This window comes from Hippoglossus stenolepis, chromosome 2, assembly GCF_022539355.2.
Source record: "Hippoglossus stenolepis isolate QCI-W04-F060 chromosome 2, HSTE1.2, whole genome shotgun sequence".
NCBI lineage: Eukaryota > Metazoa > Chordata > Actinopteri > Pleuronectiformes > Pleuronectidae > Hippoglossus > Hippoglossus stenolepis.
Window position 1 is genome coordinate 22029547 of NC_061484.1, and position 13499 is coordinate 22043045.

General features: G+C 43.7%; 1 protein-coding gene across 10 annotated transcripts in view; it reads left to right on the forward strand.

The window, feature by feature from the left end:
- The window catches only part of dclk2a (doublecortin-like kinase 2a), a 36354-nt gene extending 22855 nt beyond the window's left edge, over positions 1-13499 (forward strand). For 2 of the 10 annotated variants that reach the window (XM_035165898.2, XM_035165927.2), the window contains exons 5-17: positions 18-68; positions 1152-1243; positions 2500-2590; positions 3379-3484; positions 4513-4570; positions 4883-5002; positions 5091-5237; positions 5321-5454; positions 5857-5934; positions 6053-6149; positions 7092-7172; positions 7514-7627; positions 10587-13499. In XM_035165898.2, coding sequence (XP_035021789.2) covers positions 18-68; positions 1152-1243; positions 2500-2590; positions 3379-3484; positions 4513-4570; positions 4883-5002; positions 5091-5237; positions 5321-5454; positions 5857-5934; positions 6053-6149; positions 7092-7172; positions 7514-7627; positions 10587-11291 — 1874 coding nt within the window. In that variant the 3' untranslated portion in view covers positions 11292-13499. Of the gene's footprint in view, positions 1-17; positions 69-1151; positions 1244-2499; positions 2591-3378; positions 3485-4512; positions 4571-4882; positions 5003-5090; positions 5238-5320; positions 5455-5856; positions 5935-6052; positions 6150-7091; positions 7173-7513; positions 7628-8201; positions 8362-9895; positions 9909-10586 lie in introns of all 10 variants that reach the window. The other 8 variants (XM_035165907.2, XM_035165936.2, XM_035165945.2 and 5 more) reach the window with 5 other exon arrangements.

Genomic DNA, 13499 nt, shown 5'->3' on the forward strand with positions numbered 1-13499 from the left:
TTATTTTGACACTGCAGTGAGACGAGCTGTCCACTACTCCACCAGTCAGTCTCCCATCAAATCCCCAGGTGAGGCTGTGATGGTGCCACACAGTTTTCCTTATTTAACACCTGTCATATCAACTTCCTCTGGTAATCAGGGTAAAGTCAGTGAGTGAAATGAGCTTCTCACAGTGAGTGTTTCTCCTCTTGGGAATAAATGCTGACTCTGGCTGTGTTTTCTTAAGAAGGCAACAAAGCTAAGACATTTCGGTGAGCATCTGACTTCACGGTGAAAACTAAAACGTACAACTCTGACACAGCAGCAGGAGAAAGCTCCAGCCGGTAGTCAGTGTGAAATAATGTCCCTCAGCTCAGCTGGGTTGATGCAGATAAGGAGACTTTGAGTTAAAGTTTGACGCATTATGTCTCTGTACTTGTGCCAGAAACTGAGAGAGAGAGAGAGAGAAGGAGGCTGAGATCGTCTGTTCTTGAGAGAATGAATCACTGGAACAAATGTAGCTCCGGTCCCTGCTGTGCGCCTGTGCTCCTCGTTTTAAACACTCACTTTGTCTCATACATTATGAGAAGTGCACTGATCGTGGAAAGGGATATTTATAAGAACAACAAAATGGGTTTTGTCTTTGAGTCATTCATTAACGTGTGCTCAACAAATGAGCAGAAAAGTATAGGCAGTGCCAATTTAGACCCTTTAAGGTGTTGCATGTAGATGGATAGATAGATGGATAGATGATAGATAGATGGATGGATAGATGATAGATGGATAGATAGATGATAGATAGATGGATGGATAGATAGATGGATGGATAGATGGATAGATGGATAGATAGATTAGATGGAGTATTGAAGCCAAATATAAATACAGAATTAAATATGTGTTAAAACTGTTCCTGTTACATTCTCTGCATCTCAATACGATGTGTGAGTTTGAATGAGTCACGTAATACATAAATGCAAAAAATGCTCCCGACCGTGTGACTTCATCCTTGAGCTCGTCCTGGACCCGCGGACGGATTCGAGTTTGTAACGACACATTTGAAGAAGCTGTGTTACTAGCAAGCAGTTTTATCCAATCAGACCATTTCTAACCATTGTCACAACGTCCCCCTTTTCTCTTGCAAATCTCTTTCCTTCTTGTTTTTCTCGGTGCAGTAAACGGCGTCTCGAGCAGCCAGATCTCCACCAGGTCCACCAAGTCCTCCACTCCGTCTCCCACCAGCCCCCGAACCATCCCCAGTTTTACGGTATAAGACAGACTATCCCAGGGAATGTCACACACAGTAGATGTTGAACACACAAGACACCAGCTGTCGAACATCCACTGTGTACAGCTTGTTTTTTATAAAGATGCATTCACATTAATCTGAGCAGGTTCCTGGCAAACAGCAGATACAGCAGATAAGTAACTGGCTGCAGCCAAGTCATTGTAATTTTTACACCACAGACATAATTTGATGTTAACTGTCCTTTACCTCTTTAATACAACATGATGAAATAAACCTGAGTCACTGACCGGTGCCCGTTTTGCAGCTCTTAGATGTATTTTCCGGTCGAGCCTGAGATATAATCTGATTCACTGGTGGATTCTTCTGTCTGAGGCGTGTTAGCAGCGAACTACAGAGTTTCTGACTGCTCCTGCCAGCTGGAAAACTTCCCGGCAGCCACTGCTCCTCTCTTAAGCCCAAAGACTTATCCATCCACATTCATTTGGCAGGATATGAGATTTTTATGATTTACTGTCAGCTCTGAAATTCACTGGGAGAGAGGGGGGGGGCGAGCAGAGCAGAATATTTTATAAACTCTTTCTTATATCCTCTCTGAAACGGACACAGGGACGTGTGCAGGTGAACAAACAGAAGTTATTTATCAGAAGAAAAAGCCTTTTTATGTAAACCACTTGTAGAGGAGGCATCGGTGCTGTCGCACTTTCTACTTTGGTCCAGACTAGTGCGCTTTTAGACTGAATAATAGATAGTTACTGTAATGTATGTAGTGGCACAGTGAGGCTGTGCATAATTGAAAGGTGTTATTTTAACACTTGTGGCCGACATTTTTTAAATATAGCTGCTATCTGTCAAAACAGGCCCTGATGTGCTCTGCTGATTTAGAACAGTTTAATGTGCAGTGATGATAAGTGAATATGAAGCAGATCGATTCCAGCTGCTCTGACACCTTGTCCACTTTCAAGGAAGGACTTATTTCAGACCTAGATCCTTAATTTTTAATTTTTTAAATTTTTACATGTAACATTTCTTTCTAGGTATAAGTGTTTTGAAGTTTTTTATTGATGCCATTGGGAAATAATTAAAATCTTGTTTTTGTTCCATCTGAATCCTTTTTGTGAAAGAAGAGCATCAGTGACCCTCAAAATACAAACATCGAGGTTTAATGTGTCAATCATGTTTGGTGGGCGATTTTAAAGTGCTGCGGTTGCCATGGTGACTTGTTGTGTTTTGTGTGCCTGGCGCTCGTGTCTATTTCTGTTTCCTTTTTGTTCCAGCAGATCCCTCCATCACATCACATCTCCTCCACTAATGTCAACGGCTCAATGAACAACCACCAAGAGCAAAGCAACCAACTGAGTCCAGAGGGTACATCTCCTTCTTTTCTCTTTCTCTTTTACTTTCTTTTATCTTTCTCTTTCTCTTTTTACTTTCTTTTCTCTTTCTCTTTCTGTTTTTTCTTTCTTTTTTCTCTTTATTCTCTTTCTCTTTTTCCTCTCCTCTCTCCTCTCCTCTCCTCTCCTCTCCTCTCCTCTCCTCTCCTCACTTTATCTTCATTTATTTTCCTTTCCTTTAGTTTTTTTTACCTCTCCTCTCCTATCCTCTCATCACCTTATCTCCTTTCCTCTTTTCGTTGCTCTGCTCCTCTCCTCTCCTCTCCTCTCCTCTCCTTTCCTTACCTTACCTTACCTTTTAATTTATTTTCCTTCCTTTTCTCCTCTCCTCTCCTCTCCTCTTCTCCTCTCCTCTCCTCTCCTCTCCTCTCCTCTCCTCTCCTCTCCTCTCCTCTCCAACATGTTAACAGTGTCATTAGTAACATTTAAATGTGCTAATTTTCATCTTGTCCACTTGCAGCAGATAACATAATTTCCTAAGTGAGAAATATTCCACTGCTGTCTGAGCTAATACTGAACTATACACATAGACATCTAATGATATTGGTGTTCAGTTCTTTGAGGACACTGCAGGAGGACTCTAGCGATCACTCTGCATGTTGTTGCCAGTGAGTGTGTTATTCTGCTGCACAGCATGTGGTCCTTTAATTCTCTGTCTGAGAACCGGTTGACTTTCTGCCAAAGCTTCCTAAGCTCCCTGTCTTTCAGTGCACGGCAGAGTTTGTTCCGTCTCCTCTTCTAACCTTCATCTCTCCTCAACAGTTAACGGCAACCGCTACCTCCCTGCCGCCCCCATTTTGGAAAAATACGAAATTGGGAAGGTCATCGGAGACGGCAACTTCGCCGTGGTGAAGGAGTGTGTGGAGAGGTGGGTGAAACGCAGCCAATCAGGCCGGAGATGTTTAAATGCACAGGCTGCAGCTGTGTGCAGCGGCAGCACAGCGGTGGGTCCTGTTGCTCAATGAGACGTGGCTCACGTGAGGACACTGCTCGATCAGGGTGTTTAAGTCCTGATGACAGGCATTGTGGAGACAGAGAGATCCTGTGGATTAAACCCAGCGGTGAATTCACTTCATTAGCCTTTTAATCTCTGAGTCAACACACTGTGCAGACAGGAGGGATGACGGGGGGGGGGAGGCGTTCAGAATCTGACGCACGTTTCCTCTGAGGTACTTTAAATTCCCCGTGAGGCCCAGTGAACTTGTTGAATGCATTTCCTTCCTCGTTAAATATTTTAAAAGCCAAAACCTCACTGCCGTTAATTAGGACTTCTGAAACTGACTGGCACTGGGGGTCAGCAGGAACAAGAGGGAGGTGAAATATCTGTGTCACCTCTCAAGGATGTATTCTAAATAATATTTAATATGAGGAAGTTATGAGTGCCATAATACAAAAGAAGCCAACTTTGCCTTTAATTTTCATAGAAACATATATATATAATATTCAATTTTATTATATTTGTCATTGTCTCCTGTGGAAATCAAATCAAACATCCACAATATGTGTCATTAAACTGTGGCTTGTCTGAGGTGGAACAAAGTAGAACCTTTGAACCAGAGACGACAGTGAAACACTGATCTTCTGCCTGGTGTTTATTTATGTTCAACTTTAATTTTACAGAATATAGAGAGCAGAAAAGATCTGCTGCATTCATGTTCACATTTTACTTAACAATTTCTTAATTCAAGTTCTAAATATTTGGTTGTATTTATGTTTTCTTTTTATTCGTAGTTTTTGTAAAAATAAAAAAAAGTTTACGGTAAAACAGAAAAATATCATGTCTCAGTTACTTTTCTTTTTTCATGAGGGTTTGATAAATGACACATTTGGAATCATTGCCTGTTTTAATCAGACAACATCAGAGCCATTATCTCTAAATCCCCTGTTTCTGTTCAGGTCCACAGGAAAAGAGTTTGCACTGAAGATCATCGACAAGGCCAAGTGCAGCGGAAAGGTTTCCCTCCGTCTTTACTTCCTCCCATTCCCTCTCTTCTCTGTGTTTCCCCTTCAGGCCCGTGCACGTTCACATTGAGTCATATGTTGCTGTTCCACTGTGCATCATTAACACCCACGTTCACTGTGTCGCCCGTGTGTGTCCGATCATCTATATCCTTCACAGTTAGATTGTGTCGGCCGTGTTTGATTTATCACTCGACTCAAATCGTCTTCACACAATCAATCACTCACCCAGCTTCTCTTTACGAGCGTAACGGCTCAGTGTAAATCCTGGAGTTCACGCACGTGGATTACTTGTGTGTGTTTGCAGGAGCACCTCATCGAGAACGAGGTGGCCGTGCTGCGGAGGGTGAAACACCCCAACATCATCATGCTGGTGGAGGAGGTGGACACGGCCTCTGAGCTCTACCTGGTCATGGAGCTTGTCAAGGTTCGGGAGAACTCTTGTGTGTCAGTGTCTGTGCACGCTCCTCGTTTTTTCCCCGCGTGCGCTTTAATCTGGAATCTTATTGGTGCAGGGAGGAGATTTGTTTGACGCCATCACCTCCTCGACCAAATACACAGAGAGAGACGGCAGCATCATGATCTACAACCTGGCTGGAGCTCTGAAGTATCTGCACAGCATGAACATCGTCCACAGGGATATTAAACCAGAGAACCTGCTGGTACACATCTACACACACACAACAGTTATTCTCCTACAAATCCAACTCTTCGAGCCTCGAACTGAGCATGTGCTTCATTTTAGGTGTTTGAATACCCAGATGGCACCAAGTCCCTGAAGCTTGGGGACTTCGGCCTGGCCACGGTGGTGGAGGGGCCCCTGAACACCGTGTGTGGCACTCCCACGTATGTGGCCCCAGAAATCATCTCAGAGTCCGGGTAAGCTGGAGGTTTTAACAGGAAGTGACGCTTTCAAAACGTAAATCTCTCAGTTCCGCTCGAGAAGATGCTCGTTTATAGAGAAACTTTAATGTTTTTTTTAATCTGTGAGTCTGATTAGAAAACATGGAAACATCTGTTCTATGTACACAACAGAGTAGAAATGTGAGTCGGGCTGTGTTGTAATCAGTCGTACGGGGATTAAATGCTGTGTAAACATGCAGAACAAAGAAACCATGTAGCTGTGTCAGTGTTAATGGTTTCACTTCTACATCATTGAAAGATTGAACATTTTATTTTGTCAGTCGTCTGCTGTATGTGTAACTGGGGCGATGGACGATGTGCCTTCAGATATTTAGGAACGTTTCATCTGTCACTGACACTTTCTCTCATCTGTCACAGTTACGGTCTGAAGGTCGATATCTGGGCTGCAGGCGTCATCACCTACATCCTCCTGTGTGGATTTCCTCCGTTCAGAAGGTACTGACTTCATCCGCCTCGAGCATTTTATTATGCAGCCATTACAATGAACATGTTTGATATATGTGTTAAATATGACGTTATGTTTTTTCACTGAGTGTCTATGTGCTCCGTGTAGTGAGAGTAACCTACAAGAGGACCTGTTTGACCAGATCCTCCAGGGACGACTGGACTTTCCCAGTCCTTACTGGGACAACATCACCGACTCAGCCAAAGTTGGAAACACTCACTTACACACACAGACACACACACACACACAAACCCGCTGCATTAATGACCGTCTCACAGAACCTCCTCCTCCGACCCTCTGAGTTAATGTCATGTATTAAGGAGACAGCTCACGCTCAGTGTGCAGAACCACACTGCTAATTAAAGCCACTGCTCTTACAGCGGCCTGTCACTGAAGACACATGCACGGTTATAAACTCCACGGCATGAAACCAGTGTGTGTGTGTGTGTGTGTGTGACATGACTCATAGAGACAAACCCACAGAGATTTGTCTCTCGACTCCCCAGTCTCCTCTGCTCTACATGTCTCAGCTCATTGTTCTGGTGTCGTTCACTTTACTGTTTTAGTAGAATCAGCGATGTTCTCGGCCACAGCAGCAGCTGCATTCAGCAAAACTACCAACACAGCATCACACAGCAGAGCACGTTTACTACTGGTTCCTTAAAACAGTGTCGAGGAGTTTTTGGAAACTTCATCCGAGTTAAAAAAAGTGAATATGGAAGAGACTTTTCTCTGTCTGCTGGATATTTAAATGTAAAAGTAAAGTTCTGTAAATAGTCAATTGTTTGTCTTTATTAACTTCATAAAAATTTGTAATTTTTGGTTTAATGATAGTTTCATTCAGCTTTTATCTAATGTTTAATCACATTTTTAATTAAAGTTTGCTTGAAATGGTTAGTTTGCATAATAAAGTTTTGTGAAGTGATTTTTCCCGATACGATCATTTCCTCATAATACAAGAGCCACACAAGATTAATAAGACGTATTTAGCTTTGATATTATCCTAAAGTGTGTGTGTGTGTGTGTGTGTGTGTGTGTGTGTGTGTGTGTGTGTGTGTGTGTGTGTGTGTGTGTGTGTGTGTGTGTGTGTGTGTGTGTGTGTGTGTGTGTGTGTGTGTGTGTGTGTGTGTGTGTGTGTGTGTTTCAGGAGCTGATTGGGAAGATGCTGCAGGTCAACGTCGAGGCTCGATACACAGCACAAGACGTCCTCTCCCACCCATGGGTCACGGTAATGTGCAGCACTGTTTGTGTGTATCTGCATGTGCGGTTCTGTGCAAATGTTTTAGGCACTTTAGATGTTTGCATCCATCACAGAATACAGGGAGGAGCCTCAGGTTCTGGTGTTACATGAAGAGACAGAAAAGTCAACATAAACCTCGAAAACCTGCCCCTCGGAGAACTGGTGCTGATTTAAAGACCCAGTATTATTTGTCAAATTGACAGACACGTAGAATATTACGTTTATTTTGTTTGTATCCGTTAGCTGTGGTTTGTATGAAGTCAATTCGAACCTCAAAACTTGTGATGTGTGTCGTAGATAACACACTCTTCATGTTTTTGTGTGTGTAGGACGATGCCTTCATAGAGAACAACATGAAGATGGAGGTGACAGGTAAACTGAAGACGCACTTTAACACCGCGCCGAAGCACAACAACACCACAGCTGGTGTGTCCATCATCATGGTGAGAACACACACTCATTCTGAATGATTTTAAAATCAATCTCCTGAGATCTTTGACAGTGATCTGATGATTTCTCAGTGACCTCTTAAATCTCCCGTGTTGACACGTAGTCGTTGGTTTGTTGGTCGGTAACGAGGTGCGAGCAGCGACGTGCCAGGTCTTCTTCTGCACCTTGTTTACAGCGAGCGACAGCAAATGTTTGACCCAAATAGAAAAGATTGAGCTTCTTCTTATCATTTGGTCTGAATCCGCTGCCGAGCGACTCACTGGTGAAGAAGCAGATCCGACCTCAATCCTCGTTAAACACAAGTTATAATCAACTTTACGCTGCTGTGAACATGAGTCAGAGATTTTACAACGATGGAAACACGGAGCAGTGGAGACGTCATTCCTCTGCTGGTCACATCCTTCAATTCTGTCCCTTCCAAATCCCTGTTTGCATCATTTCCTGTTGCACACTCTGACTTCCCCCACGCCTCATCTCCACGGCCACGCCCCCTCCTCCAGTTTCTCTGATTAGATATTGAGTTTGATCCGTCTTCTCCTGCCTGTTGTTGAAAATCTCATTTGACAGTTTGAGGTGTAAACTCGGGCCCTGGCCTCGGCCCCTCCTCCTCCTCCTCCTCCTCCTTTCATCCTCCACCTCCTCTTCATCCACTTCCTCCGCCCACTCTCCTCACCCCTCCCTCACACCCGACCCAGGACCACAGGGGACGCCTGGAGCTGAAAGCCGGGTACACACTTCACCCCCCCTCCCGCCCCTGCATCCTTGCTGCCTCCCTTCCTCCTCCTCCTCTCCAGCCATCGCCCTTCCCATCACCCCCCACTGCATCCATAACAGCCCTCACCCCTCTCTCCCTCCCTTCCTTCCTGTTTCTCTCTCAGCCCCTCAGCTGCAGTAGCCGCTCTCAATAACCAGCGGATGTGTGACCTCGCTAACGTGCGCTCTCCTCTTGGATTCACCCCCCGACTCTTTTCATCCTTCTCTGCTCCTTCAGTCTCATCTCATCCCGTCTGCGTCAGTCAACAACTTGTATGGGATGTAATCATCGATCATTTTGTTTAATCACACATTGTCATTCAGGCTCTTTAGCATGTTTGCATCACCGCTGCAAACTAGAGCAAGAGCTGCGCCTGCCTCTCTGCTGTTATTTATATTATGTTTAATGATTTCATTCATACTAGCTGCTTAAAAACAACTTCCTGTGAATCCATAAATCAATGATTGGTTCCTCAGCACCTGATACATGTTAATGGTACTCTAGTGCCACCTTGTGGAGTAAAACAAGAGCTGCACTGGCACTGTGCTGCAGTTCAAATGTGCAGAGATAAACCAGCTCTACTGCCTTGGATGGAAAATTTCACTGCACATTTTTGAAGGATGAGGATGGATGTGATGTATATTTTATTACTGTCAACAAATCCCATGAAAAGACCAAGTGTTTTCTGACAGATGTTTCACTAGTGGTTCCTACTGAAGGAGAAATATTTTAAAAACTTGTTTCTATTTTGAAATAAGACTCAGGAATTTCATATTTGTTCCTGGTTCTGTAGTTTTTGAAAATAATAAATAATGATCAATCATTCCCTCTACAGCAGATGTGAAATTAACTTCAGCTCTCATGTTCTTAGAAATGAAGCAACACGTCACCCACAGTCTTTAGTATTATTACTAAACTTAATATATGTATATTAAGTATTTAAGAAAATCAATCAAATTAATAATGAAAATCAACAATAAAAAAAAAATACTTCCATTGCAGGTTTTAAATGTCTCAATGTTGTTTTGTGCCTTGTTTTATTTTATAGTTTATAGTTTTGTTGATGTTTGGGTTGTGTATATATAATGAAATTTAAACAAAATATAATTTAAAGAAACTACAATAAAGACCAATGTGGAACTGATCAGAATGTTCTATCAGTGGGATTTGTCTTTAATAAGACAGATGTAGAATAACACCAGCCTCATCTTTAAGAACTCATCCAATCAAACAACACATTTAACCTTAACTCTGCTTTTTATTAATAATTATTCACATAAAAAGACTGATTCATGTCTCTGCCTGAAAAAGTCACTTCCTGCTCAGTTTTCTCTAAACGCAAAGTGTCTGAATAAAGTTCTGATAATCTGAAACATCGGACTGAGCTGGAACATGAACTGTCCACTTGCCGTCATGCTTGTTGTGTTTTTATTTTGTGAAGCTGTGAGTTAAGACGAGTCTCTGTCCCTCTTTGCTTCTCCCCTGCTTTACGTTTCCTCTGAATTAGCTCCAAGACGATGGTATGTACTAACACCTCGACTCTCCTGCCGCTGGCACTCAGCACAAGGGCAAATGAGAAACGTCACGTTTAGTCCGTTTCCTGTCCCGCGTTGGAACAGGTCATTGGCTTCAATCAGGGCAAATGGGCAAATTGATTTCCCATATAGAAGGTTCCTGGTTCGAATCCCAGTCGGGGCCTTTCTGTGTGGAGTTTGCATGTTCTCCCCTTGGCTGTTTTCTTGCAGATTGGGGGTTAGATTAATTGGAGACTCTAAATTGACTGTAGGTGTGAATGGGAGCGTGATTGGTGATTCTTGCCTGTGAAACCCCGGCGACCAGGATGTGATTGGCTCCAGCTCCAGTAAAGATTCTGGATGGATGACTTTTCTCATTTGCCCTTTTTCCTGCACATACAGTAGCACTTGGTGATCGGCTTTTCTTTCTTGTGGGGTCGTTCCACTGTGCGAACCATACTGTGCGTTTCTTTACTCATCTTATTCACTTATTCGTGTCCATTTCATCACGTGTTGTTTCATTCACATAAATGAAAAAACAAAAACTGGGTCATGACTTAATGATCAAGCTTTTTGAATATCTGCAAACTGACCCTTTCTCCAGCATCTTTTTTTTATCTCACGTTGCGTGAACGTCTCAGGGATCAACGTGTCCAGCTGACTTGTCTCCGTCTGTTGTTCCAGAACACGGCTCTAGATAAGGAGACCCTTCAGCTCACTGCTCGTCGCTGTCCAGGCGCCCAATCGGTGCCGAGTTCAACTTCGCCAGCTCGCCACCAAGTCCCATCCTCCCTCCCGATCCCACCGGCCTCGCAGTCAGGACCGGCTCCTCCACCCAAACCACCATCACACGCCAAAGTACCAGAACCTGCCGACACCACGTTGACCACGTCTGTGCCTGACGACGAGCCTCCCTGCTCTCAGCCTCCGAATGAAACTGACCCGTCACCCGCTCTGCTTCCTCTCCCTCCCTCCGCTCCTGTAAGTTCCCTCCGGTTCTCGCCGTCACCCTGTGCCGGATCGTTCCCGGTGGCACCGTTTCCCGTTCCTCCCCCATCTGGATCCCCCTCCGACCCTCCTGCTGTTTCCTGTCCTTCCCCTTCATCTCCTCCCAAACCAGCTTCCCTCTCTCCCTCCTCTTCTCCTACCAAAGAATCACTGCACCAGTCGCCCCCCCCCACAGAACCAGCTTCCCCATCCTCCGTCAAACCTGCTGTGCTCCTCCCTCTGTCTTCCCCGACCAAACAGGAACCTTCCCCCCCTTCTCCCCTCCATCCGACCCTGTTTCCCTCTCCTCCTTCTACTCCCCCCCGATCCATGACCCCGCCCTCTCCATCCGACCCACCTCCTCCCAGCCCTCCGCCTCCTGAGGAGCTGATAGAGGTTTAAAGATGTGGTCACATTCACTCCACACATATATATGATTAGACGTGAGGAGAGTGAACCTCCACCTCCAGCTTCTCCCTGTATCTGTAACCTGAGCCAGTGACTGCTGCGTCCACTCTTTCTTTTCTCACTCGTTCTCCGAAGCGGAGGATGGGAGGTGTTTTTCCAGAGTGTGTGAAAAACGAGTTGATTGTGTATATATAGGTTTGTATTTATTAAGGGAGGATGTGGATAAAGGGAATGAAATGAAACCCCGTGCTCTGAGTGGTTGTCCTTGGAAGGCGGACTGTATCACATCAATGTGAATTCGTTCCTTTATTTATTGTCCCTGTGGCTCTTCTGTAAATATTCGTCACACACAAACATCCCCGGAAAACAAAGATTTCAGAAAATCAAATGTCCGAACGTGTTTTTGGCACATTTATATTTCACCATACCAACTATAACCACCGGCAGTATTTTCTCTGGCAAAAAGCTTTGCTCATGAAAACCACAAATCTACAATGTGATAAAAGTACCAAGCAGCTAATAACAATGAAGTAAGTAAGTCTGTAGAAGTGAGGATTAACTGTTAAATCTGCTCAGACTCTAGTTTAAAACCCAGAAACAAGCTAAAGATAATTTTCTGTTGCTTCCTGTGCAGTTTGTTCTCATCCTGTAACAAAGATGACTCGTCACACGCTGCATAAACCAAAGAGGACATTTTTCATATAATATTTTTGGTAACGTGAAGATAAACAATTGTCAAAATCAATCATAATAATATTTCCTATATTAAAATTCTATCTTATGAGCAGCTCAGAGGTGAAGAGATCTCGTTGAGAAATGTTTGTTTGTGGTGCTCGGTTTCAAAAATACAGTTTTGTCTATCAAACACTATCCCTGGTAATCTGAAGAATTCATAAAAACAAATGTATATCAGAAGTATTTAGTATTTAACGTACAGCCTGTGTGAAATGAGCGTCTGGAACATTGTTTAAGTTGAATCCTTTAAGGCTCTTATCACCACAAACTCAATCCCTTCCAGCCTCGAGGTATTTTAGCAACACTGTGCAACTTCTACTGAGCAGCAGCGCCCCCTGCAGCTACACATGGTTATTAATTCAGTTTTCTGAGTGGTTTTCATGTAGAGAAGAGAAAGTCCATCAGTGTGATGACCCGAGCTCTGACTGCGTCGCCCCACTCGCGGTGGACATCACCCATCACCCTGAACAAATGCACCAAACTCTGATTAGAATTAATATTTTAAAAGTTTCCTGGTTGAAGATAAACACGTCTTTTGAACTAATCTACAGTTCGGTGTTAGTCTTGAACTTGCTGAGGCTGATTCTGGTCATTTAATCTGCGATCGCACCCACTGGAGTGGAAAAGAAAGAGGAAACATTCTCTCTATTCCAAGTTCAAGTGGATGTTTTAAGTTTAAAAGTTGCATAGTGTTGCTTTAAGGGAGACGGAGACACTTCAGAAAGAAATGTCCTGGTCAAAACCGAGTCAAGTCCATTTAGTAAATGACTTTTTAAACCCCTTGTGGTTTGTAAGACTCACTGACACAATTACACAATAACTGTCATTATTTTAAAAATGTTGTTGTTCATAATGTGAAGAAACTTTTCTGTCAATGTGAAGTTTCTGCTGCGACGGACAAGATGCACATACTGGTTCGATCCCAGTGTCCGGTTCAGAGAGTTCCCACTGGTGACAACACGCTGACGAGCTGCATGAGACTCCTCAACGCTGCTCCTGTCATTTGATCTTTTTAAATATGTTGGCTTTACAAAGTAGGGATGAATGTGTTGTCAAGGCGACAGGTGTGTGTGTGCCTCGCCGCTGGCCAACTGCTTCACGATGCCTTTATCAGAACCAACCTGTGCATCCTCAGTTTCTCTTAGTGGTTTGTTTTTCGCTGGTTTTAAACTGCTCAGCTGGTGTTAGTGGTGTCAACTCCTCCTGCTCTCAGCTGCATGAAGACACCCCCCCCCCCCACGCTCAGTCAGGTTGGTCGCTGAGCTCCTCTTACGTATTCCTACTTAGTTTCCTATGCTTTGTCATAGCAGTTTGTAAAAAAGGGAAATTTGTATGAAGAAAAACAGGTAGAGCTGAAACTGGAGTTTTTAAACTTAGACATAGAGCTTTTAATGTCCCACTGTTTTAAAACTGCAGCGCGAGGAAAAATGAATAAAACTAAAAATGCAATAAAGACTTGAAAATGAA